Source organism: Athene cunicularia (genome assembly GCF_003259725.1).
Source record: "Athene cunicularia isolate RWA chromosome 10 unlocalized genomic scaffold, athCun1 chr10_part1, whole genome shotgun sequence".
Taxonomy (NCBI): Eukaryota; Metazoa; Chordata; class Aves; order Strigiformes; family Strigidae; genus Athene; species Athene cunicularia.
This window is the reverse complement of record NW_020799112.1, coordinates 22,089,000-22,115,914: the sequence shown is the minus strand read 5'-3', so window position 1 is coordinate 22,115,914 and position 26,915 is coordinate 22,089,000. Positions and strand designations below refer to the sequence as shown.

The following is a 26,915-nucleotide window of genomic DNA, read 5'->3' as shown; positions in this document are numbered from 1 at the left end:
ATTTCTCTCCCCCCCCCCCCCCCAATATCTCGTGTGTGAACCAAGCTGAGGACCAGGCGGCGCGGAGTGGCAAACACAAAAGCATTGCTTTTGCAGCCATTTCAGTTGGACGTGGGTGTGGGTTTCAGATCCATAATTTTTGTCCTCAAATTGCTCTTCTAGCTAGAAGTTGTATTGGAAAACCACATGAGCTAGGCTGGGCAGTGCCAAAATTATATGTCCTAAGGCCCAGTTTGTCTCATGGTGAAGGGGGAGTAGGAGGTGAATTGTGTGCTTGTTAGTTTTGGCCTCTTGGTATCATGCTAGAAAACCAGATTAGCTGATTATAACATCAATATTTTCTAATCTTTGGAAGGCTCCGTTCTTTCTTACAACTTACATCATTCCTGTTCCCTCCCGCAGTTGCATCCATCACTCCTCATTAGGCTTTGTCAGCAAGTGTGGATCATCACTTAGCTGCTGGCAGAGCAAATGTTCTGCAATTTGGGAAATGCCATTGACGATTTTTCATAATAGGAGTTGCTACTTATTGGTATGAGCAGGTCAGCAGAAAAAATTATTGACAGTCTTGATATTTTTAATAAAATACCTGGCAATGAAGCTCAAGGGGTTTGTGTTTCAGGCTCTTTGCAAATACAGGTGCAAACACCTCTTCGGTAGTTCCCTTCTGCAGTTGAAATTCCTGTAACACCCTTTATGTATTTTTTTTTAAAAACACAGATTTCTTGAGTCAGAATCGATTAATCTTCATCTGCTCTTTTTTAATTCTCCGTAGCTCAGGAGAGGGAGGCAGGGAATAAGAGCAAAGAAAAACCCCAAAACAAAAAGCCTCTATATTTTGTTAAAAGGTCTGTCAGAATTGAGTGGAGAACTTAATGTATCCTGTAACTGATTACAGGCTCTTTGTGGTTATTCTGTGCCCCCCACCCAAAATGCACCAGCCACTGTTCCTTCCTTCCTTCATCTTGGTTAGTTCATTGATGGAGGTGGGAGACAACACTTAGAATTCGTCAATAGAATATTACTAACTAATTATCGCTGACAGGCATACAGGCTGCACTCATTTCACTAAATACATGGAACAGCAGAACTGTGTTTGCCTCCTTTGGAAAACTACTTTGAGCCCCTCAGCTAGAAGATGCTGTGTAGAACTGTTAAATTTCTTGTCACTAACCAGTTTTCCCTGGCTTTGTGGTTCCATTGTTTACAGGGGATGGTGAGACTTGCTTGTCCTGGATGTATTTCCCGATATGGTGTACAAGCAGTCAAATGCATAGGAAAAAATTGAGCTGTGGACCATATTTTAGAGTAGTTCTTGATGATTTCAGGGAAGGTCAGCCTTCCTTGGGCAAAGCATTTAGCAGCATGTCATTCTCCTTCACACTCTGCTTCCCCAAATGGATAGGAACAGAAAGTGGAATTTATTTCGTTTGACTCCCATCTGTTTCTGTACGACTTGGTCAAGGTTAGCTCCTTCGTAGCCGTTGTGGAGAAAAACGCACTTCTGAGTTGAGGGCCCTCTCCTTGGGAAGATATTTCCATCAAACAATCCATCTGATCACTTGATGTGCCTATTTCTCTTTGACTGTAAACAAATTTTAAACCGTGTGCCAGGGTGTAACCATCTGTGGTGCAGATCTCTTGAATTGCACGAAATAAATCCTACGCCATTTGTCCCTTTTTCGATCTGACTCCTTTTCCTGGAGGTTGGTCGCTCCACGCCCTCCGAGGGTTGTTCTGGAGATCCTCCGTTCCCTCAAACGAGGTCCGGGTACGCCCTTTATCTGTTACTGCACGTTCTTGTACGGAGAAAAAACTCCTTTTGGAGGGAGCCCCCCGCCCAGAAGAATTTCTTCTCACCAAAGTGGCTTAAAAAAACCATTTGGTGTTCTCTGCTGCTGTGCATCCCCTTAGTGTGGGGAAAGCCTTCCCCCATGCTCCGAGTGCCGGGAGCGGGCAGGGCAGCGGCACGCAGCCGTCGGGGCCAGACCAGCGTGGGAGGAGAAGCAGCTTTCCAAAACGGGGCACGGCCACCACGGTGGTGGAGTTTCTAGGTCAGCAGGTGTGGAAGCCAATTTGGTCTGCAGGCATTTTTACAAGGTTAGAAAATAAACCTGAATAAAATGAATGCTGACCTTTATGTAACCTTTTGAGAATGGAGTTGAGGTTTTATTGAATATCCTGGCTCCGAGTTGGATGGAATAGCTTTGCAGAGAAAAGATCTTTGTAAATCTGCTTTTAGGAAGAGTGGATTTTTCAGTCTCGCTTGTGGGTGTTTGTCTTTGTTTCTTGAAACAATAGGATCTAATAAAGTGTATGGGGGGAGAACCAATATTCAAGTAATATAAAAGATTTGCCTGAGTTTTACTGCTGTTAATTTAAAATGCACAGGAGTGCATTCAACTGTTGACTTCACAGCATCAGACATATGCAAGTCCTTGTTTCATAAACATTTTACTTTCCACCGCAGGAGTTCCCTTCGCTGAAGCAAGTCAGATGGTGTGACGTCGTGATTCAGAGCAGCATTTCTAATTAGTTCTTAATAAGCACAGAATTGCAGGACTGTCATCCCAGGCCTCCGCAGCTGGGTTGCTTACCATTTGGGGCAGTTCTGTGTGATTTGCACGTGTCTGTATGCCGTTGGCGAGTTGGAACCCAAATCTCTATCTGAAATTCGGATTTCCCATTTTCATCCTCAAGTTTTCTGTATACCGTATAAATTAGAATGAATACTGTAACTGGGTGGGATGACAGTACTGCTTGGGTTTGAGTGATCAGATTTACACTGAAGCACTGGTTAATCTTTTAATTGATTGGGGCTTGGGGTGGTTTTGATAGTCTTTTTTTTGGTGTGTGTGTAGTTTTGAGAGCAGGGGTTGAGCTTAATGTTTTTATACAGATCCCATAACTTATGTATGTTGCCTTCTCTTGTTACTCCACTCTGCTGCTTGCCAAACAGAAGTATTTGGAGAAGGGCCAGAGCTGCAAAATTCAGATCAGGATCCAAATTTGGATTTTTGGTTCAAGCCTTTCTAATATCTAATATTACAAAGCCTCACATATAAATAAGGAACTTCTCATTTTTAAACTGCAAAGAGGAAATGTCGGTAGCTTTCTAGCTTGCCTCTGGAGCAGCCCAGGCAGAATGCTGGACTGTGTGTTTGAAGAGTTATCAGGTGATTCAAAAGGTAAATTAAATAGAGGAAAATGCAGTGCTTTGTCACCCAGAAAGACCCCAACCAGAAGGCCAGCACGAGTTGGTACTTTCAAGGCAGTGAGAAGAATCCCTTAAATACATCCAAAAAAATTCTGAGAAGTGCTGGGGTATGTTCCCTCAGATCTTTGGGAATTTTGAGGGTTTGGTTTGTTCTAAATGGAGTTAGCCAGTATCTCAATTTTAATGCTTTCTTGATTTAATGGAAAAAGGATTATCTGTCATCAAGTAGGATGCTTGTTATCGGCTGCTGTGCCATCAACAGGCTTTCAGTAAGCTGCCAAGTGTTTTCTGTTGTTGAATGTTTAATCATTAAGACAGTGGAAAAAACACTCATACTTCCTGAATATTTTCCCTGTTGCTTGTTTTTAATTGCTTGTGGTTGCTGCAGTGACATTGTACCAGTCCAAGGGTGAGGAGGCCGGGTTTTGCTGCGGGTAGGACCACGGATGGGGATGGTGTCTGGGGGTGGGACTTGCACCCTGGGAGTCCTGGGGGGTGGCAGGCCTGCTGGGCTCGCCTTTTGGGGGATGTGCCTGTGGACGTGGGTCTCTCGGGGCGTACCTGTGCTCCTCCAGCACCACGGGTCCTGCTCGGTTTTCCCTGGAGCTGCCTGGGATGGTATCGCTTCACGATTGTCAGGTACTTCAAGTCTGGGAAGAAAATCTTGTTCCTGGGAAGAACTCGTTTATTAAATGAGGCATATTTGTATCTCCCCCTGAGAGGAGATTTGTGGTTAAATGTCAAGAGTCGTGATTTATGGCTGTCCTTTTTGATGGATGGTCTCACAGGCATGGAGGCAATCTGTATTTCTTAGTCAAAGATTTCCTAAGTGCCATTATAAGGTTGTTGGGAGTCCTGCCAGTGAAAAAGTTGGATTGTGCTGGACAGCAGGAATTACAGTTCATTACTTTGCCTATAAAGCAGTGAATTAAATTGTTTTTAAAGCTGTCAGCAATACAAACAGACTGTTGGAACTTTCTCTTAGTATGAGGTTGCCTGGAAGTGTCTGCCTCGAGCATCCCCCGGACAAACCAGAATTAGCGTGAGAGCAAGTTGTGCTGGGTAGTCGGATGGGTGATTTGTTCTGCTGCATTTTCTTTGGCTTTTTTTTTGCCCTTGTTTAGAAGTCACCTGAAACTTTCAGGGAGTAGTCTTTGTGACTTCAGTTAAAATACTTCTGGGTGCTTTCTCCCTTCCTTTTCAGAACTGTTACCGTGTTAAAATAGTTACTCAGTACCACAAGCGGTAACTGAAGCGCTGTAAATTGAAAAGTTTTAATGTTTATTTAATAATTTTTGGTGGATAGAATTTTAAGTCCTTTTTTTATCTGCTTTGAAAAATAGGGACAACTCCCCTCTCCAGAACTACGTGCTGGTTTTATTGCTAATTCAGTGAAGTTCTCCGAGGGCTTGGGTGCATATTAAGCTGGGGGAAGAACTGGGCGAGGTGGAGCTGGATGCCCTATGAGTGCTGTGTCTGGAGGCAGTCTGAAACGGGGACTTGAGGCTCCTCTTTGGGGCTGGACACGCTCTGGCAGGACCGGTGGTGGCGTGCAGGCAGTGGTTATGGAGGAGCGTGCAGGCAGCAGGTGCCGTCGGTGTCCCTGCTGCGCCCTGGCGGGACGGGAGCCCTGCCGAGGGGGGCTGTGCTTGTGCCGTCCGCTGCCTGTGACTGCCAGCTCCCATGTTACGCTCAGATTCAGGTGCTTTATGCTTCTTGTGGTGGTTCTCAGTGAAGGGTCAGTGATCGCTCCGTGCTCCTGGGGCAGGTGGTGCCTGTGAGGTGCCTGTGAGGCCGGCGGCTGGTGTTCAGCCCTCGCCCGAAAGCTGCAGCGCTCTCTGCTGCAGTGGGACTCTCTGAAGCAAAGGCTAAAAATTGCTTTGAAATGATCTTGCAGGAGTCAGAGACTGTGCCACAGGAACCTTTTATCCAAGCTCTGACAGAGTGTAGTATTTCTTTCATTGAGAGTACATAAAAAGTTTGCCGATTTTCTCTATGGTTTGATTTTATTTTTCTTTTTTATTAAGCCTGTTAGCACTATATATGATGAGCTGTGTTAGGGCCTACAGTTGATATTAGTGGTCATGTAAACTAAATAAATTAGTTGATATTTAAAAGACCATCAAGTTACTGTCAGTAATCACAAGCTGCACACCTGGAACTACAGTTATCAATTTATTTAGATTACTTTGTAGATACATGCTTGGATGTGAGTAATCTTTTTTCCTGGTTAATAACAGCTAAAAATTGGTAATACTCTTGATCTTTCAGGCTGAGAATAAAAGTGAAACAAGTTAATTTTTCTGTTTTGTTTAGTATCAGTAGGTTTAAGCAGTCCCTGTTTAGGTTTCATTGCACACATCCCCATCTTTTTCTTACTGAGAGCTTACTACTATTGGAGGAATTATGAATGTGAGGTTAATGTACCATCATGGTTTGTACGTTCAAGTAGGTGAAACTTGTAGCTTAATTGAAGAAATGTAGATTGTGTGTACAGTGGTTTGGTGTGTGGAAGCCCTGTCTGGACACTTGGACACACGTGTGTGTACTGGATGTTGTCAATCAATAGCTCCAGATGTTCAAGGTGAAAATATTTGTAATGGGTAAGTGTTTGCAGTGGAGAACCCAGTAATTGTTGTCACTTCACAGTGATCCTTGTCACTTCAGAGAAGTTCTTACTTAGCCCTGAATACTTTAAATACCAGTAGCTCTGTGGCAAATGAGGCCCAGGGTAGGATCAGGAGATAGCCTGAGTACGTTGCATTCTTCTGGAGGAGATGGTCCTTCCTAAATTCCTCCAAGTCAGAAACGTGAGCTGCAGCTTTGGCTTGATCAGTTCAGCTGCTGGGTAAGGGGGTGGCAAAGCAGCATACAGTTCACCTTGAAAACTGAAATCAAACTTACTCGGGAAAAGACATTTTCATTCCCTCATGCAGACATCTACCCTCCCACTGGCATGTTCACGCATGATGCGGTTCACAGGGGTGAAAATCCAGACGGATCAATTCTGTAGTGCCCTTAGACGGTGTCTCATTCTGGAAGGATCCATCAGACAAGCAATGGTGGGTAACATTAGTGTGAGGCTTTTACAGAAGCATGGTTCAGTAAGTTGTTAGATGCTGAAAGCTGTTAGGCAGTGCCGTGCTGCAGCCTACAGGTGAATTCCAACAGTGCGGGCATCTCCGGAATATTGCTTTAGGAGCTTTCTGTCTACATCTGTCTTATATATAATTCTCTGGTGTTAGGATTTTTGGAAAGTCAGAAGTTTAATGCAGCTTTTCTGCAACCTGTTCTGGACTTAACCAAAGACAGCCTTTTCTGTTTCTGGCTACTTTACTAAGTTGTGGTGTAACGTTGCAGTTCTCTCGTATGTTTGAGTTTATTAGGAACAACAAATCCGTGCGGGTGTTCTGTGTGTGGCCTTAACAGGGAGCTAAACTGAGCGCATGGCTGGGCTTCGGTGCTTTGTGCTAGGACGGGCAGGTCACGTGCCCTCTGCGATGTTTTCAGAAGAAAACCAATGCAATATGAAAACTTAACAAACAGATCTCAAAATGCTTATGGACAACGCCATGCCTGCAGTGACCAAGTTCTCACTGGTTTGGGTCTGGTTCCCTACAGAAGTCAGAGGTGGTGGCAGAGCCGGGCCTGGCAGTCTGCCTGCAGCACACGGGCTGCATCCGTCGTCCTCTTGTTCCGAGGAGACCGAGTTCTGAACCCTGAAGTCGTGGGGCTGTTTGTAATTTCCATTCATAAATTAGAGGAAAGAAATAATCTGATAGACTTGCTTGTTCATTCATCAGGGCTGCAGAGGCAGCCTCGCAGTGAAGGAGCCAGTGGTGGGGTGGAGGTGGCTGAGGGAGTGATGCTCCTCTGCCCTACACTTGGGGTTCACGCAGCGCTGGCAGTGGAGTTGCCTGTCCTGGCTGCTGTGAAGCTCTGCAGGCCTGATGGATGCCTCAGCCCCGGAGCCAGTAAAGTCACCTTGGGTGGGAGCAAGCAGTCCTGCAGGGCAGGCTCTTCTGAGATGCTTTGTGACACCGTTAAGCTACCACCTAGGAGTGAGTGCGGTTGTGTTCAAATCCAGGTTTGTAGGTGCAAACTGAAATAGATGCATGCAGGTACGAACTTATATGACTTTAACTTAATTAAATTTAATTTTAATTTTAAACAAGTGTAGTTTACAGGTTTAGACAAGTTCTTGAGTCTGCAAGTAAACTAAAGTTCACCTGGGTTGCAGGCTAGGGGAACTCAAACTTTCCAAACTAAATCCTTGAAAACTGGAGTAGCATGTGTCTAACTTTTCTGAACATCCTAGGTTAGGGATTAAAACCATTTTAAAAGATGCCAATAGGATTATTATTTTTACCCCCAGAAACAGAGGGTGGAAGACTGATGGGTTATACTGCTTTAGTATTCAGTGAACTGACCTTTGAGGTAGGTGAGAGGCTGCTGGCTACTTGCAGCTTTTTATTTGCAGAGACCAGACTGTTTCTGTGCCTGGAGTGGGTCAGAGCCGGTAGCCCAGGGTACTCTGAAGGATGGAGGCCTGAAAGAACCTGTCGCAGCTGAACAAAGAGGAAGAATTTTTTGAGATGGAGGTTGTATGGCTGTCGCCATCAGGCAGCAGTGCTGTGTCGATCCTGCATACAGTCAGCTTTTAAATTTTCACTTCTACAAAAAAGTCAAGAACAGGAGTAGGGTTATGGGCTGGATGTGCCAGTGAGCAGTGTGGCACAGGTCAGGGAGAGAAGTTGCCTTTCTTGTGGCGGTAAAGCCATGCCCAGCTAGCATGGAAGAAGTGACCCTTTTAGTAGGCAGACGCTTGGAGAGTGCATCACTCAGCACAGGGAAACCTAAGAGATTGCATGGATTGCATTCCCTGGGAGTTACCAGGGTCAGCACTCGGCTAGAGGTTCCTCAAGTGGAAAAAAGGGTGTGGAGGAGCGGGGTGGTGGACAGTCATGGGAGCGAGGAGGAGGAGGAGGAATTCAGATGTGCAGACGGTAATAGAATATTGCAGGCAGCATCGGGAGAAGGGGGCTAGATAAAAGTTGGGTTTGTTTGCAGAAAGACAGTCCGATGCCTATGGGTGAGCTGTTCAGTGGGGGGGAGAGATGGATGTCTGTGGCATGGAGGGGGACAAAGCCTGTGCTGGGGAAGCCCTGCGGGTTGAGCTGAAGCTCCTCAGTGCAGCCTCACTGCAGGCCTTGAAACATTGCTCTGCTTCCTAGTGTGTGTCCGGCCCCGCTCAGCAGGGTGTGAACGCTGGGGCTCTTTCCCTGCCTGACAACAGGACACCTGCAGGTTTTGGAGAGGGGACGGCTGCCGGGGGTGTCTGAGTACTGGCTTGTCTCGGTGGCACTGGAGCAGTGTGTGGGGCTCAGCGCTGGGCTTGGCGGTGCAGGAGGGTCTGGTCCGCTCTGCAGGCTGGTGCTTGCTCAGAGTAAAGCCACAAAGGGTAGGACAAGGTTATGGCACTGCTAACCAGATACCACCTCCCTGGGTACCAAATTAATAGGGTAATGAAGAGGTACAACCACTAGCAAACCTGTTTGTTAACAGAAAGTAACAAGGATGGCTGTGGGTCATGGAAAGGTTGAAGGGAATAATAAAAATAAAGAAGAAACAACACACATTTTATCAGCAGGCTTAAGTCTGGCATCCGGGCACCTGTGCCAGTGCTGGGAAATGTGTGTGGTAGGAAAGCATTGCCGTGGAGCTCCTAACACTGGAAGCTTTTACACTGGATTCAGCTGAGCTTTGTGTAGCTGTGTGCAACAAAGATAGGCCTATACAGATTTGTACTTTTATGGGTGCGTATTAAATGTAAGCAGAGCGCGGGCCCATTCCTGCTTTCTCGTATGAGTGTTGTTTCACAGTGCTTGGGGCTCTCTGTAGCCCCAATTTCCCAAGGGCAAGGCAGCGGAGGACCAGGTCTGTGCCTTGTGGGCTGAGATGCACAGCGAGGTGCTGCCTTCCTCCTCCTTGTCTTGGCTTTGCAGACGTGGAAGTGAAACAATTTTGAGCACACGTGTTTTGTTGGTGTGCTTTTTTTTTTTTTCCCTGTGGCTTTTTTTTTAAGTGCTGCTGAGGAGTGTCACCCCTTCAGCTTCACTAGGCACCCTTTCTTAGAACCACATGGAACAAAGCCTTGAGGAAATTCTCCTCATGTTTTGTAAGTAACATCTCCAGTTCAGACCCCTTAGAAATAGTAGCCTTTAGAAGTAATGTTGTCATTAGGCTTCGCTGACCATGGCTGGAGGTACCACAGCAGATCTTCCGGCTTTCTATAGACTGAATTCAGAAGCAACCAAAGATTGATTTGCTTTTGCATAATTGGTTTTAAAACCAGAAGTTTTTTGTTGTGAAATACGTGAGCCGTTGCAGTGGATGCTTTGCTGTTTAGCCACAAATGTGCCTATCTGGTGACTGCCTCCATTCTTTCTGCTTTTAGTGGGACACACTTTAGATTAAGTTCCTACTTCAGTAGTCTTTTTTTCACGTCACTTTGAGATCACCCCGTGCTTTTTTTGGTTTTGGCCTTTCTAGGCAATCGATCCTTGCGGACTGCTCTTAGAACAACGCCCTGCAGTGCCCCATGTAGATGGTTAGTAATAAATATAGGATGCAGCTTCTCTGAAGTCATTATCTTCCCACATAATGTGTGGAGGGCATCGCATTCTTGGAATAGAGAGTCCTGGCTGAATATAACAATATGCACTGATTTTAATTCAGAGCGGTGCTGAAAGAACCAGGGTGAGAGCTGTGTAAAAGCATTTTCTTTGTCTCTTCTAAGAGTTCATTAAAGTAACTTGTGGCAAAATAGTCTATTTAAATACACGTGAAAAAAACCCCGGATCTGAAATGACTGTCTTGTTGCTGGAATAGAGCACCTGGCAGTGTATGGTTGTTGCAAGTTGTTCTCGGTTATTTTAAGAATTGTAAAACAAGCCTTTAACGCTGAATACAGCTAATTTTCTTCAGAGAGCTAAAAGAGATGTTTATAGACCTAAATTTCAGATGTAGGTATTCTGATGTCTGCTGGCTAATTATTTCTTGGCAGGTCGTTACAGTGGGCTACATTTGAGACTTGGGCGTTTCATTAGCAGCCTTATCTTCCTTCTTTGTTCGGCTGTTTGTATAGTTGGCCTTATTTACTACTCATAAAATCATCATGGTGTCAGAAATGGTGAAGGGATTAATTTTTTTTATCCTATATGAAATATTTTAATTGCATTTATTTTAGTAACAAGTCTTAAAGTCGTGCGCTTGACCCTTTTTACCTGTACTAACTTAAAATGTCATGGCAGGCTGAACTGCTGTTTCCAGCACTGATGCAGCGTTGCTCCGTGTGCCTGGTGGAAAACTGCTCTGGGTTATTCTCCTCAGCGAGCGGAAGGAGGTAGATGAGGTTGCAGGGAAGGTGAAATGGTTGCAGCTCACCCTTGTTGCACTCCTACTGGCTTGCTGTGCTTTTTGCTTCCTTATTTTTCTGAGGAGAGTGGTTTGACTTGGATTGAGGAGGAGTCTGCCTTCGAGCTGAAAGAGCCAATACTTACAAGTTGGTGAATACTTGCTTTGTTTACTTTGAGGCCTGAGAGTTGGATACTTTTCTGCATTTCCAGTGGACACAATTCTGTGGTGAGTTTTAAGCTTTAGGGAAATAATACTTCATGTGCTTCCAAGATGCAGTTATGGACCCTGTAGCTTTTATCTGGAGGAGAATATATCAGCATTTGAGTACTGAAAGATTTAATTTGTCTTCTATTAAATATTTTGCTTCTGTTTGCTTGTGTTTGCGCTAGGTTCAAGTGTCTTGTCTCCGAGGCACGACACTGAATTATCCCCCGGGGAGAGGTGCAGGCAGGGAGAGAGCCCCTAGGTGGCATCAGAAGCCACCTGATTTTTGGCTCCTGCATGCCAGAGGGCTCGGGGTGGGATGGGAGCGAGTCCCGGGCTCTGGGCTGCCAGGGCAACCTGCGCCTGTGCCTGCCTGGGCTGTGCTTTCCTCTGTCACTTCTGCTAGCGACAGCTCTTCCTCCATTAGCTGAGCAGTATATATAGTTGTCATTTCGCTAATTCAAACATGTTTCAACCTTTTGCAGCTCTGCTTTCTAAATATTTAATTGAAATGCTCTTACAGCCATTTTACTTCTTTATCAATGTGAGCCAAGCCAGACAATGTAACATGGCATATGTTAAGATGTTAATTGAGTAGCAGCACACATAGGCGGCTGTTTCATAATTTTCTCCTTAGATGATCCTTGGCTCCAGTTTAACATTTCTTTGTGCTTCTGAATGGAAGGTTATATAAAGATATATTTAGAGCTGTTAGTCTAAGAAAGAGAAGCATTAATTCAGTAAGATTAGGGATTAAGGGCTGAATCCTGCAGGCACCGCTGGGACGCAGTGCTTGTGGTGGTAAGGGTGTGATAATAGTACCTTCCTGATAGTGCCGCTTACTGTGATGGGGTTGGTAATCCTTCCATTGAGTGGTTCTTCACAGCATGCAGGGTAAATAGATTTTTTTTTTTTTTTTTTTTTTATGATTGATAGACTGGGAAATGAAGGCTTTTCAGACCCGAGTAATTTTTAAAAGGCCATGTGGCCAAAATAATTCTTCCTTGGCAGACAGCTCTAACTGCTGTCCTGGGTATCCTTCTCATACAGAAGGCTTGTTTTCAGACACCTGAGTGTAAATCCCAGGGCCGCAGTGTGCTGCCATCCAGCATTAGGGTCGTACGCGGGGGCTACGAGTGAGCAGTTTCCTGTGGCCCTGAACAGCTCCTGCTCCTCTGCCAGAGCTGTGCTGAGTTGTTGCTGGCCTTGTGCTGAACTCTCAAGAGAAAAAACTTAGGGTTTATTTTGGTTTGGTTTTGGTTTTTTCCCCTGCTCCAAAGAAAGCTTATTTTAGAACTTCATAAACCTTCTCTCTCTCTGTTGGTTGTCTGAGAGGGTAGGTGGTTTACCATCTGAGATAGTAACTAGTTAGCAGTGCTAATGATAAGTATCTACACACCCGGGTTTTTTCTTTACAGTTGCAACTTTTCTTGCTGTCCTGTATATCCTGAAATAATGTAGCATAATACACCAGTACTGGGAAGCGGGAGCCCTGCGGGGGGAACCCTTGCTGTTGGGTCAGGAGTTGTGTCCTGTCTTCGTGATGTAGGGCACAGCTATTAGCAGCGATGGAAAGTGGTTCCTTTTCATAAATTGCATTACGGTTTGGCAGAAATAATGTTTTCCCTAGGCTGTCCAAAATGTACGAAATGCAGCTACAGAGGCTGTTTTCGGGAGGGTGTTCCAGTTTCTGCAAATATTTGCAGTCTTGGGATACAGAGTATCTGTGGCAGCTTCACCGATGGTTTGAAGGTTACCATTTAAAAACTGCTCTGGGCTTGGCCCCCTAGTCAAACCTTTATGACATTTTGCACAACGAATTGTGGCTCTGCTTGTCCCTTGAATTCTGCTGACCTGGACTTGTTGCTGTTACCGATATCTTCCTCCATTTGAGGACCGAGTCTGCTGCTAGTGCCTGACTGGTGAGAGCTGCATCCCGTGTGACTTTTGGGGCTGGCAGGCCCCTTGCTGGAGCAGAACCGCAGTGTCCTGGGGATGCGGCCCCTTCGTCGGCATCCTCCCGTGCCCAGTGTGTCCCAGGGCAGGAGCGGTGCTGCAGCGGGTGGGTTTGCTGCTCCCTGGGTTTTGTTGTGCTCTGGCTTTCACAGGGGGCTGCAGGTGGAAAGCTGCTAAGGGTTAGCTTCAGTGGCTGCGCAGGCCATGAGAAGGCTTAGGGTTAGCTGGGCAGTTGGAGGGCTTTCTCTTAACCCTCCCAGCCACCTTCCTCCTTCTGGTCTCACAGGCATAAGGCTTCTCATATCCCTTGGGGTTATATGGCTCCTGCTGTTTGCAGCATTAACGAAATGCTCAGTGTGCTCACAGCAACTGAATTCTACCACCTCTTATAATGTGACATTCCCATTTTGTTCAGCGTAGTTCAGCTACCTGTTCCTGACAGTGAAGTACTGCTTGCTTAGAGGAAGTTTGGCAGTGTCTGGTTTTATGCTGCTCAGAAAAAAAATTACATCTCCTTGCCTTCTCCCCTTGCTTTTTTCTCTTCATCTCTCCCTCGGTGCAAAGTAAACCCAGCTGCACACCTGGGGAAAGAACACACTCCTCATTCTGCCCATGCCAACTCGGGGCTGTTAAAATGGGGCTGTTTATGTATTTCTACTCAAAATAGGTCAGTGAAAGCAGACATGCATACTTTGGCATAAGATGGAAGAGCAGTTTGAGGAAATGCTTTAGTCTGATTTCCCCCCTCCCTGTCCTCCCCAGTATGCTTTCAGGTTTGTCAACGTGGCTTCAGCATTTAGGAGCTTCAATTACTGCAGCCCTCGAAAGTTACCTTCAAGGTTCTCTCAAAGGTCTTGGGCCTAAAGGTTAAGTCAGAAGCTGGGACTGTTAAGATGGGCTGGAGGCTGTCCAGCGAGGCTGTCTGCTGCAGACCCAGAGCAGCAGCTCATGTTCCCTGGGAGGGCAGAGGGGACTGGGGGTCTCCATGGAACGCAGGGAGCCACCTGCCAGGCTTCACTAAACCACAGGCGAAGAAACGGCCTTTTCTCTGTCATGTTACTGATGACTAGGGGCTGGCTTCTTGGTTTTTGTGTGGCTGATGGTAGTTCTTCCGCTGTGAGCAGGCCGATCCAGACTGGTGGTGTTTGGGGCAGAGCTGTTTTGGAGGAGCGTTGCTATAGACAGTACGAGAGGACTGCACCTCTCTTGAGTCACTCAGTGTGCCTTAATTTTCAAACAGTCTGCATGGTGGTACTCAGTGAGCAGACGTTTCATCGTGGGTTGTGGTAGTGTCACTGATTTTTTGGGGGGGGGGCAAAGTTTTGAGATACAGTTTTGTGCTCCCCAGTGGTTGTGGTGGGTCAGTGTCCTGGTGCAAGCTGGTAGATCCAAGCAGCTGTAACAGCAGCCGCCTTTGTTAGCACTGGTAAGAGACAGCTACCACCAGAATCAGAAAAGGCACCTTCTTGTACTGGATGGAACTGCTTGGAGTAGCCTGAATTAAGTTTTAGATCAAGTAAGTGAACTAGTTGAACTTCAGGCAGACAGTCAGCATGAAGAGCCACAAAAGAGAGTAATGTCAGCTGGGCTTCTAGGTGGGGGGGTGAGTCACAGCAAGCCCCCAGGAGCAGCAGTGCTGGCTCCTGCCTTACGGTATGGTTTCTGAGTTGAGTTTTCCAATGGGCTCAGGTCCCCGATAGATTCGAATGGTTATTTTCATTAGGGAGAACATCTATCACTCCCACTGGTCTCCTGCAGCTCTTTCGAGATGTGTAGCAAAGCATGTGGGGAGCAGCTTGCGGAAGTTCCAAACGGCTCTGTGTAAGGCCTGGTTCAGCCTTGCTGTTGGGATTGCTGCTTGCAGTTACTGTAATTGCAGTAATAACTGGGTAAGGGATGTATTTGACAGGGACAGAAGCAGACTTACTTATTTGTAAATGAAATTTCAGCTTTCAAAACACATCTGTCTTGTTAGTGAGGGAAGTGGGGTGAAATAAACAGGTGGCAAATACTTTGTGACTGGGATGGTTGTTCTTTGCCACTTGTCCTTTTATCTCCTGATTGGCTGGAGGTGTGTCCTGCAGTGTCACCAGATGGAGCATTTCTGGGCAGAGCTCAGGACCACGAGAAGGTCACTGTCCCAGCACCTTCCCAGTCAAAGGGCTGGTTCCTCAGGGTTTGGCGTTGCTTAACTTTGACATGGATCAACTCCACTGGAAGGTAAATAGGAAGCATTTATATCACTAGGTGCTGGCTTTATAGAATCGGGCCATGGCAACCTGTGCTCTGGTTAGGATGAAAGAAGCCTCAGTTTACCGCTATGGAATTTTAGTGACATCCTCCCAGTATACTGTGGAGCAGGAGATAGAAAACACGCTTATCCCTGCTGAAGACCTTTGCCCTTTAAAATGTCACATCTCCTTGCAGATTGGAGGACATGAGCTTGACTATCCTTTCTGTGCCACCAGCTGACAGAAAGGAAACACAGAGAAACTGTCTTTGCTGGCCTCATTATAGCTCTTCTGCTGCAGCTTCTCGACACTGTTGAACGGTATTCTAGGAGCAGAGGTCACAACTGCAAGAGTCTGAACTAAATTTGTGAGTTTACATTTACTGACTCAGACCGATATTTGGAGATAGGAGGACAGCTCTAGGGATCTCCTGCCCAGCTGCCTCCTGGCAGCTTGCTTCTTTCTCTTTGCAAGAAGAAAATATTAATGCAAACGGGCATGCTTATGCGCAGCTTGGCGGGACCTAGGAGGATGGGAAACCATGCTGACTGGAGCGTGTCCTCCTGAAAAGCCTCGTGCACAATGTCGTCTGCAAGTCTGTAGAGTAGAGCCTGTATCTGGGCTAAGTTTGTTCTGCCTGTACCCTGCATCACCTTCTCCTCCATGCTCCTTCTCTGCATTAAGCTGTCATGTGAAGCCACAGAAAAGGTTTAGGTACAAAAATGGGCACTTACACCTGAGCCCTGTTGCCTGCTGCCACGGGCACTGCTTTGTAGGAGAGGCTGTAGATCTGCAGCAGCACAGGGAGTGTCTGCTGGTGTATCTACTTCAGTGAACTTGTTGTATATTCTTACATGATGAAATTTTTTATTGTATTCTGTCACTATAGCATATGCAGTTCGTGTATGGGAAGGGGCATTCGTATTAGCAGCTCCTGCAGAACAGATTTTTAGACTGATTTCAAAATGAGGTATTGTAACTAGGGGGACAACCCGGCTCCGACCTCTTGGAGCCTCTGATGCACCAGCAGATGCTGGTTCAGTAGCTTGGTTCCTGTCGCCACCAGGCACTAGAGCTGTTTGTCTTGCTTGTTTCTTACTTACAATTTTAGTACATCAGATACCTTACTTGGTCTTTCTATGTACAGGTAGCACCTGTACAAAAGTAAAATAACTGTAAGTCAGACGTTTTGTTGTGTTAACAGGAGATTGCATTATGTTTTATTCTACTAGGAAAAGAATTGCTCCCTGAATTCCAAACCCCGTTGTTTAGTGCTTGTTCAGTACATGACCGGCAGCAAAGACTGTTGTTTTTTACATGTTAAAGCTCCTGCCCCTCTTCAGGGCAATGATAAAATACCTTCAACTAATGCAGTCAGACTGAGCATGAGAAATGCAGCAGCCTTAAACACAAAAGCTGCTTATGGGTGTGTTTATATGAAGTATAATAAGTTCCATACCGTTTGCACCCCTTGGCACACGTACTGAGGTCATTTATAGCATACTTTAATTCAGTCCCCACCCAGAGTCATCTTAATAAGCCAACAGGAAAGGAGTGAGACTAACGAGGAAAACTCCTAAGTTGCCAGTGGGTTACCAATTGTCTGCTTTGTAGAAATAAATGTCTTGAAGTGGTGGGATTTACTGAAGTGTGGGGAGAGGGGAGTGCTAATTGTGTTTACAGATGAACAAGTAAAATGCATCTGAATTGTGGAAGAAATTACAATAACATTAGCGACATCCATTCTGCCTGCTTTGCAACTTGGGATAATAGGTCCCAGTTGCAATTATATTTTATTTTTTAAAAATACAGTTCTTATAAAAGAGCAAAACAGCAAGAATTCTAACAAACGGTTAAGCTTGAGGTGAGTTTCTGCAAAAAAAAAAATATCCAGACTTCCATAGACTGGCAGGATATTTAACAGCAGGAGATTAAGCCTGTAGTACAGTGATAGAAATTCTAATATGTAATATTTTTGTTGTTGCTGTTTAGATTAATTCAAGATTTCTATTCTCTTTCTTCCCTTGCATCTAGCAAAACTGTACAATCTAAAGTGGACTGCATTTTGGTAAGTACAACTCCCAGAATGCTTTTTAATATTTAATAAACTTCAAGACCAAAATAGATGGCTCTGGAGACTTGACAGCTATTGTGAAGCCTTGCCTTAGAAGTGCTTTAAGGTACTGCCACTAAATGTGATCAAAATTAGTTCCTGTTGCCAAAAAAAATGTATAATGTGGATTTGGTGTTTTGTTCTGTGGCAGTACTGACTTCTCGTGGCCACGATTGCCACTTGTACAACTGTCAGTATAGATACAGCACAGAAGGATGACTTACTGCTTCTGTAAGCGTGATTTGGTTAAATGCAAGAGTCTGTATTGCACGGGTCAGAGTGTGCAAGCAGCTAACTGTACCTTCAAGTTCTCTGGCTCTTTAGGCCTTTAATAACAATGATGATTGGTTTTGTTGTTTCCTTGAAATAGTTCCTTCGTGGCCAGTACTACATTTTAAGGAAGGAACTAGATTGAACTGCATGTTTGCACAAAACCTGGCAAACTAATGTCCTGGTCTGTGAAATTCTTGTAGGTGTCAAAATTATCAGAGTTTTGGTTTGTTTGTTTGTTGTTGGTCTGTTTTTGTTTTTTTAAATCTTGTTAACCTCGGATTGTTGTATGCTGTCTCAGGTGCTTTCCCAGAAGTGTGCAACACTATAGGTCCTGTTAGCTCTGGTGTACTACTTAGGACAGAGAGATAAATAATTTTTTGAAGAAGTAAAGCCTTTGAAATGCATAAACATCATCTTCCTTTGTGCATTAAAATAACAGGATCTAGAAAGTGATATGACAAAGAGATTATTTCTGGGAAGCAAATATGGAGCACTAACTCAGAGGTTTAATTTGTTTGTTTTAATAGTGAGCAAATTGTAAGTGTCTTTAAATCAGAGTCTGAATTCATAAATCCGAAGACTGGAAGGGACTGCTTATTCTGACTTTCTGCCTTTGTCATTTTATCCAGAAGTACCAGTGGGTAAGATAAAAAGATGACATAGACAGCCCTCTGGATATGAGCAAATAGAATTTGTTCAGCTGTATGGCTGAGCTAAATAAGAATACTCCTTAAAGTATCATTATCGAAGGCTAATTCAGGTGACACTGAATTCTCTTTCCTTAAAATGTTGTCTTAATTTACTGTAGTAAGAGGTTTACAGTAAGCTGTATTGTTGTATTAAACAAACTTTGGACCCACTTTTGCCTGTGCTTAAAAATTCTTGGATGCATCTGACTAAAATAATGCAAAATGTGGTTTTTGTCCACTTTATTCCTCATTGACATTTGTGGACACAAAGCACGTGTCTGCAGATGTTAATTTTTTTGTCTGTGAGTCATCTTCAGTGGCAAAAGGGCAAACTGCAGAATTGCACTCTTTTTAACACGAGGTTTTTCTGTGGTGAAGGATGGGAAGCGGGGTAGGTGTTCCAAAGTAGCGTCAGAGAGGGAGTAAGTAGATAGGAGGTAACCAGTCATCAGCTACTTGGAAATCCATTTTAAAGAAATGAACTGTTCTTGCATTAAATTCTGCAGATTTATCCTCTAGGATACTGAGGTGGGGATTTTTAGTTTGTACGAGTCCATTCATTTGTGTCGGTCTCATCCCTTGGGTGGACAAGCTGCTTTCCTGCACATGGCCGTGGACACAGAGCAGCCTGCACAGCTGGACTGGGAGCAGGGCAGCGGTGTGGCGTGGGCTGGGTTTCTGTTCCAGGCGCCTCCTTGTCTGTCCTGCTGTTCAGAGGAGTCCTCTCAACAGCGGGAAGGCCCCTCTAGGTCAGCAAAGGTAGATCTAATGCTGTTCAGGTAGTTTCAAAAAGAAAAATCCAAGATCAGAATAGTTTCAGGAAACAAAAATTAAGCTGAATTCTGGCAAAATGGTGTCTGCATTTTTACATGCTTTTGGAAAGCTGTGAGCTGCAAGACAACCTACAAGTATGTCAAACTAAAAGGCCGTGACTATATACCTCTGAATAACTCGTTTGGAGCTTCCTTGCAGCCCTGACCAGTTTTGTCCTGCAGAAGGGAGATGAGAGGCTTGGCTCTTCGGTGGAGCGTGTAGGGGTTTGTCAGCACAGCCCTGTGACTGGGGTACCACCTGCCCGCAGAGTCCGACTCCAACTTAGGGGCAGGTCACAACATTTCCTTTAAGTGCCTGTTCTTGCAGGTTTGGTTGGGACAGAACCCTTTCCAGGGCCTTCAAATCAGTCTGGTGAAGCATGAAGGGACAACGTCTGTCCCTTGTCTCCCTCCTTACTGTAAGGAGGAGACTTGGGACTAGCTGTCAGCTCTCTTGGGAGGTGCCGGTGATACCTTAAAGCATTTAAACGTGATCAGTTTGCTAGCAATCTTAAAAAACACCAGGAGAGAGAAGTCAGACTGAGGCTGTTGCCATTTGTGTTTGGCAGCAGCAGTCGCAGGTGCATCGCACACAGAGTGCCTCGTTCAACACGGGATAGCAGGGGAGAGAGGAGTAGGAAGAAGCAGCAGAGGTGATGGCAGCAGTCTTTGTTGTGGAGCCAGCAGCAGACTGCAGAGAACGGCGAGTATCGGGGCACGGGGACTGCACGTGCTCATAGAGGAGACCCAAGTTCTCTGCCCTTTGTCTGTTACCCCGCACCGCTCTCGTTCCGACAGGCTGTTGGTTTCTGGAAGACAGCAGGAAAATCATTGTGTGCTGTGCAATCCAAAAAAGATAATTAGCAAGAATTGTGGTGCAAACAGCCATTAAAAATTCATTATAACATCTTTTTAACTGTAGTAAACACGTCTAGCAGTAGATTCTCTTATGACTTTGCTTGTTATGTTTGTTGCCACATACTAAGTGAACTCTTGAACCCGATTTTTAAAATGGTTTGCTCTGTAGAATCGCTCAGCAAGAACGTTTCCTTGGCTCTCTGCAAAGAGGCCGGCGCTGGTGAGCGCGTGCTGGGTCAGTGGCCGAGGAAACCGAAGGTGCTGGTGGCTGGAGCAGGTGCAGGAGCTGCACACGCGCGTGGTCTCGCTGCGGGAAGGTGGGAGCTCCGCACTTGTCTCCCTGGCCCTGCAGGAGCTCCGGGGAGCTTTGGCAGCTGTGCTTGAGACACTGTCGGTACGAAGCTGCCGTGTGCTTTTAGGGCTTGTTTGGAATATTGAGCACCTGAAATATGTTTCTGCTTCTGTTCATTCAGATAAAGCATGTGAAATACATTTATTGGCAGATTTTTAGGATAGTAGGTTCTGTTTCAAGTCTTAGCTGTTTTCTGTCTTGATCATATTTCCAATGAACCACCCGACCTTGAGCAAATTACTTAACCTTTGCTTCTTGTTTCTCTATTCACAAAGTGGGGAGATGATTGCTTGACTACGTTGCTATTCTTAGTCTGGTTGTTAAATAATAGATGTTTGTTCTGCTGAAGTATGACAAGTTTTAGAACCAGTCTGCCAGTAGGTGCAAGTTACATTGCCATTGGCATACCCTTTTTTTCCTTTGATTATAGTTATCTATAAATACTCAAAATGTGGAAAGAAATACCGAGATCAGTCCACGTCCTCTAAAAGAGTAGTCTTGCAAAAATTTGCGGCAGTGCCCCTGGCCTTCGGCAGAACTCAAGGACAGAAATAACCTGTAATTCTGTCTTCATTGTGGAAATATGAAATAGTTCAAATTTGAATGCTGTTTTTCACTGTGTTCGTTACAGAAGTTGGAACTCTGTTAATTGTTCCTCAGTATTTTCTTCCTCTATTTTATTTGAAGTTTGGCCTGACAAAATATTGTTTTCTTTAAAACAATCCAAAAAAATCACATTCCCTGGAGTTTTCCCACAATAATCCCTTTTGACAACTTTAGTATGAAACGTCACTAACGTTTATGACCTGACAGTAGATCAGCAGTCAGAGAAACCCAGATAGAGAGAACCAATCCACCAAGGTCATGAAACCTTCAATGACACTCTCTCATTCTGGGGACTCGTGTTCAGATCTCAAGGTTCTCTGCTTCAAGCAGGAACATGAATAAACTCATGTTTCCCGTAGCATGGATTAAGTCCTTAACCACAGTCTGTGGTGAACTGATCCTTGTCTTTTTGTGCTACGGAAAGTTTCAGTGTCTAGTTAGTGTCTGTCAGAATGGAACCAGATGTCAAAACCTGCTATTTAAAAAAAAAAAACAACCCAAAAACCAAACCACACAACATTTTGGCCACCCCGGTTTATTTCACAGCTGTTTATTTGCTCAATCAAAATGCTTGTTAGAATGAGAAAGTTGCATCTGTTCCTAGGAGATCCTTGTTCCGAGTCTGTCTTAGGCAGCAAAAGGACAACACTCATCTGGAGCAGGTCTGTGTGGCCGCTGATAACACAGATATAAATGGATCTCCGGTTTAATTTGTTTGGTACATACTTGGTGCATTTCTTTATATCTATATTTGATAACTGTCAAAACAAAAATATCAAGAGATTTCTGCTCCTTTACGTGTTACTGAAAGTCCTCGCTTAGCTGTGAGGTTTCTAATTCTTTGTCCTTAGTTTTTCTGTCTCAGAATACAAGATCACTCAGATATTTTGTGTTCTTGATATATTTTTGGCTAAATTGAAGTCAAGTTGTGAAAATAACTGAATGCTGCTTGCTCCCCATCTTCACTGCATCTTCCTTTATTTAATGTGGCTCCAATTACAGGAGATAAATATAACGTGTGAAGACCAAGAGTAAGAGAGGTGGTGCTTTGTGATAGCTTTGCACCTCAGCCCTGCAAGCACTTGAGCATGCTTATGCATTTTTCTAATGCAGCTTCAAGAAATATGGTTTATAAATAGCTTTGGAGAATTAGACAGTCTTCATCTGATTTGATAGAACCAGTCAATCAAGGTCAGGAAACTTGAAGCAAAATTTTTACTTAGATCCGTTTAAGTAGTGGAAAAGGATTCCCCAGACATTTTACCTTCTGTATGGGTTTTAAAACTACTGTAGCATAAGCCGTGATGGGCTACACAAAGGGGAATTTGTCCAAGACGATGTCAGCATTGCAGTCTTCCTCTTGATGCTGTGACTTTCTTCCACTCTATTGACCTATTTTTTCCACACCATTAACCTATTTGGAGGGTGGTGGTGGAGAAAATTTATGGTATATTTTGTGTTCTTGTTTCTTTTTATTCATTTCCATATGTATCCAGCTTAGCACAAAGGAAAACTCAGGATGAATTAATCTTTTGCTTCTTGGTCAGTAGTCAGTAGGGCAGCTGAAGTGTTCTTCCTCTTTCCCAAATTTTCTCCTGATTTCAGTAAGAAATTTGAAAGTGATACTCTGAGCAGTTGCAGTAACAGTTACTGTTAAGAGCACTGAACTAGTGGATGTCAGCTGAGGTTGAAGAAGAGATTGTACTTACCAAGGTTGTAAACCTTTATAAAGTTTTGAGTTTTAGAAATGATAGATAAACCAGCCTATGTTTGGTTTAGTTTAAAAATTTAAGTACGTTGCTTCCTGAATCTGCTTGCACTGACTCTCATGCTCCATCTCCTCGCTGCTGCTTCTTCAGTTTTAAGATTGTTTTCTCTAAATAGATTCAGCCTCATCTAACAAGCTTAGGTTTATCTAATTACCACCCAGGTAGGATTGCCCCTGTGAACTGCCTGTGACTCCTGGCTGGGTGTTAACTGGTTTCAGGGAGGTCCTGTCTGCCCGGGGCTTCCCTGCAGCCATCTCGAAGCTGGAGGGGTTGAGCAAAAAGTGCTGCCTGGGGCCAGGTGTGGAGAGGAATGGGTTTGAGTGAAAACTGAGAGAAGGGCACTGTCCAGCTGCTGCTGCTGAGGTGAGGGAACCCATAATCTTCAGCTGCCTCAGGTCTAGGGTTGCAGTTTTGCTGATGAGAGTGTCACTGGATCACTTGCATCCTTTGGAAAAAGCTCTGCTTACATAATCCCACTCAATTTTTTTTTCTCTACACATATATTGTTGGGGTTTTTTTGCTGTTTGTTGTTGTTTCGGTTTGTTTTTTTTAACCAGGAGGTTTGGTGGATGGGGCCTGTGTAGCAGAGCCCCTGTGGCTCAGGCAGGGCCCCTCCACCCAGCCCCTTCCCTCTGCCGGGACACAGCAGGAGCTGCTTCACCTGCCGCGGGCGCTGAGAGTGCTGGAGTGGTTTGAGCTGAAAGGTTTAATGTTCCTTCTAAAACCTTGCCCTTTCTGTGTTGCACTCTGGCACCTTAGATTGGGAAGTGTGAGTTTGTCTTCCACCTCAGTGTCGGAGTCACCAGGGGTGGTTTTGTTTTCCCTGGGATGCATTTGCCACATGGGTCAGTGTTTGCTGTGCGGGGTGACCTCACCCCGACACGTCCTTTGGGTGCTGCTTTGGCATTTGCCATTTAAACAAAAAGCAGTTAAGTTCCTCGAAGAAAAGGAGGACTAATAAAAAAAGTGCAGATTTTCTTACAATTAATTTTCTATCTTTTCAGAAATAAATGATCAATTTTCTGTAAATTCTCTTTGCAGAATGTTGATCTCTTCAGTAATGGCTTTGTTCAGGGAAAACCCACCAGTCCAAATGGTGTAATGTATGCAGAAAGGAATAACAGAATTTGACAAAATGCACCCATTAAGAAGTGTTCCTCTGGATATTTGGTGGTCTGAGCACCGCTGCTGTGTAAGCTGCCACGCAGAAATCAGTGTCAGCAAATTTTAGGCATTTGTCAGAGTAAAAAAAACCCCAAATGTTGTGGTTTGCTGCAGTTTATAAAAGCAACAAATCCGGTGTGTTACCTGGCTGCTGCTGGCAGTGTTTCCTTTGGCTCTGCGAGTCTGTCGCACGGCTGGCGGCCCAGGTCTGTGGAGCAGGCTTGCGGCGGGGGCTGGCAGCCCCGTGCTCTCCCTGGACAGCCTGGCCCAGCGGCCCTGGGGTCAGGGAGCGGGGCGGGGGAGCGCCCTCCCTCTGCTACTGCTCTTAGTAGTAGATGCCAGCTGAGTGAGGTGGATCCGCACAAGACGGGTGGGTGGGGAGCCGGGTTTGAAGTGAAGTTTAGGTGTTTAGTTTCCCCGGTCTCTGCTCTGCTCATTGCTGAAGCAAACAGCCAGGGATCCCTCCCTGCCTCTTGGTCCTGCTCTCTTCCTTTCTGTTCCTTCTGGAAGAGGTGACATTGGCAGTGAGACACCAGTAAAGAGAATGAACTCTGGTCCAGAAGCTGTACGCAGACTTAGGAAGGGGTCCAGTGAGTCTGACTCGGTACTGATGCTGCCCCACCCCCTGCCTTGCTTCTGCAGCATCTTCCTGACGGAGAACCCGCTTGCTGCTTGCTGCATGCACGGCTTTGCTCGCGCTGCTGCTGAGCAGGCCTGAGCACACTAACACAGCTGATATGCCTAGTATTTCTAAGGCCATGTACCTGGTTTCAGGTGGCCAAAAGCTAGTTTGTATGAAGCAGTCAGTGTTTGCATACCCAGGTAAAACTCCCCTCAGCTGGTATCCTCTGGAGGAGGGAGGAGTCCAGCAGCCTTGAGATTCATGTTCACTGAATGGCTTGTCTTCAGTACCTGTTAAATAACTGTGATCTCCAAAGGAAACAAAAAAAAGCATATGTATATAGATGGATTTTAAAATGTCTTCATTGGAGTCTGTGACAACTATTAATCTATAGTAGATCACAGGATTAGATGTGACCTCCTGTGTTGTGTTACAGCACAGCTGGGTTTTGATGCTGCGTTTTCAGAGGTGCTTCATGTGTACTCTGAAAAGATAAAGTTTTCATGTTACATGTCTGGTCACAGAAGTGATCTGTTACTGACATTTTTCCACATTCTGCTTCTGTTGCATGTGAATTTTGTAATGGTGACAAGTGCTTTCTAGTGTCTGATGGTGTGCAAATAAAAAAAATAATCAGGCTTCAAGTCCCAGAGTGCTCACAGTCACATTCTTTCACATAAGTAAATATTTTCTTGTTTAAAATTATATTATTTAAGAATAGACTGTTGGATAACAGTTTTTAGCTGTCAAGTTCAACTCTTACTGTTTGCTTTTTCTCCCTCTGTGTCCCCCCACCTTTTTTTTTTTTTTTAACCAAAACACCTTTGTTATCTAGCAAGAAGTTGAGAAGTTTACAGACCTAGAGAAACTCTACCTCTACCTTCAGCTGCCTTCGGGTCCCAACAATGGAGACAAAAGGTAAGTGTGTCAGTGTGTAAATGTGAGCAGCTGGTACTGAAAACTTAACCTTGCTTCCTGTGGCACTTGCCTGCTGAGGAGCCATTCACGTGATGTGTTTGGTAGCAGAAGCAGCCTTTATTAAACATTGAGGACTCTTCTATTCCTGAAGATCGGGGGTTTGGTGTGTTGGTTTTTGTTGGTTTTTTTTTTAAACTTTGGAATCTTTAGTGCATGAATAGCTTGTACATATAAACCTAAAATGCAAGAGTCATCAGAGAAAGTGTTTCGCAGCCTAAGTGTAATCGTTCCTTCACTTTTTATGTAGGAAGTGACAATATAACAACACAAATGTGATGGTGGGGGAAAGAAGGAACTAATGGTATTTCTGGTAACGTTTGTTTGACTGAAGGAAGGTCTAGAAAACCAACCTGCAGATCACGTCACAGAATTACTACACGATCGCAGTAGGGTGGTTATGGGCAGGCAGGTGCCATCGGGAAGCACTCTGAGCATCTGGGGGGGAAGTCAGATGTCTCCAAAGGGCAACTGGCAAAGCGAGTGGGCAAAAGCTTAGAGGTGGTCAGTGAGAAATGACAAATTTGAGAGGAAGTGGGTGAACTCTGCCCCATCACTGTCTACTCACGGCTACTCACAGTCAAGAGCTGTAGTGTGGAGTTGCTTTGTTAAATTGTGGATGGAAGAGGGAGATAACTGCTGCCCACACCTCAAGGAGTGGCCATGTGTGAGGTACTGGCCCTTGTAGTCTCTCCACCTGTGTGGGCAGACAGTTACTAAGTCTTGTAACTGAGGAGGAGCTGTGGAGCGAAATCTTCACTGGTGCTGCTTCTTCCCTCCTAGCGATCAGCTCTCCATGTCGTCCAGCCGTGCCCAGCAGATGCACGCCTTCTCCTGGATACGGAACACCTTGGAAGAGCACCCTGAGACGTCCCTTCCCAAGCAGGAGGTTTATGATGAATACAAGTGAGTGCTCACAAGCTGGATCCATACTTGGGCTTTAGTGAGCAGAGAGAGTTCTGTGATGCTGGCTCTACAGGTACTCCACTGATGTACAAGTGCACGTGGCAGAACGAGGCCCTGTACACTAATGTCCCTGAGAAACACACTGAGTACAGTGAGGGAAACCGTTTGTTATTTCTGCTGTGGAAAATAAGACTGTGAGAAGACATAGGCTGAAGGAAAGGTACAAGTATTTCCTGACAAGTAAATACCTGTATGAGTATTGTTTTTGTGCTGTGGACAGAGCGGCACAGGTAAAAAGCACCAGTTACTGTCTTGTAGTCCCTTCTGGCCCGCTGTCTGTACACGTGTACGTGACTCCCTTAACGAGGATGAGGAGCTCAGTTGCTCCTCCTGGAAGTGCAGCTGTTTTGCCCCTACGATCTAGCCCATTACACCTTTCTTTCCAGAATAACGCATAAATATTGGACCTTCCTGCAGCAAACCTGATTTCTGCAGAGACACGAAGTGTCTGAATATGTATGAGAACAGTAACCACGGGCACCGTGAGGGTGTGTTGTGGTGTCGGGAGCTACCGTGTGAGGAGCGAGCGATTAGAGGGAGGGGAGAGGGAGCTGTCTGACGGAAGCTGGAATTCATTTACAGAACATTCCCCGTAGAGGGGGTGGAAATAATCATCCTCAGCCCAGTTGCCTGAAGATGAATAACAGATTTATGATCTAGTATGAATATTTCCATAATCTGAACGATTA

The 26,915-nt window shown here is 45.1% G+C and overlaps 1 protein-coding gene across 1 annotated transcript in view; it reads left to right on the top strand.

The window, feature by feature from the left end:
* Nucleotides 1-17,058: 17,058 nt before the first annotated feature.
* The window catches only part of RFX7 (regulatory factor X7), a 29,958-nt gene continuing 20,101 nt past the window's right edge, over nt 17,059-26,915 (top strand). Inside the window, exons 1-3 of the mRNA XM_026856419.1 lie at nt 17,059-17,095; nt 25,121-25,203; nt 26,044-26,166. Of these exons, the coding sequence (XP_026712220.1) occupies nt 26,057-26,166 (110 nt within the window). The 5' untranslated portion in view covers nt 17,059-17,095; nt 25,121-25,203; nt 26,044-26,056. The remainder of the gene's footprint in view (nt 17,096-25,120; nt 25,204-26,043; nt 26,167-26,915) is intronic.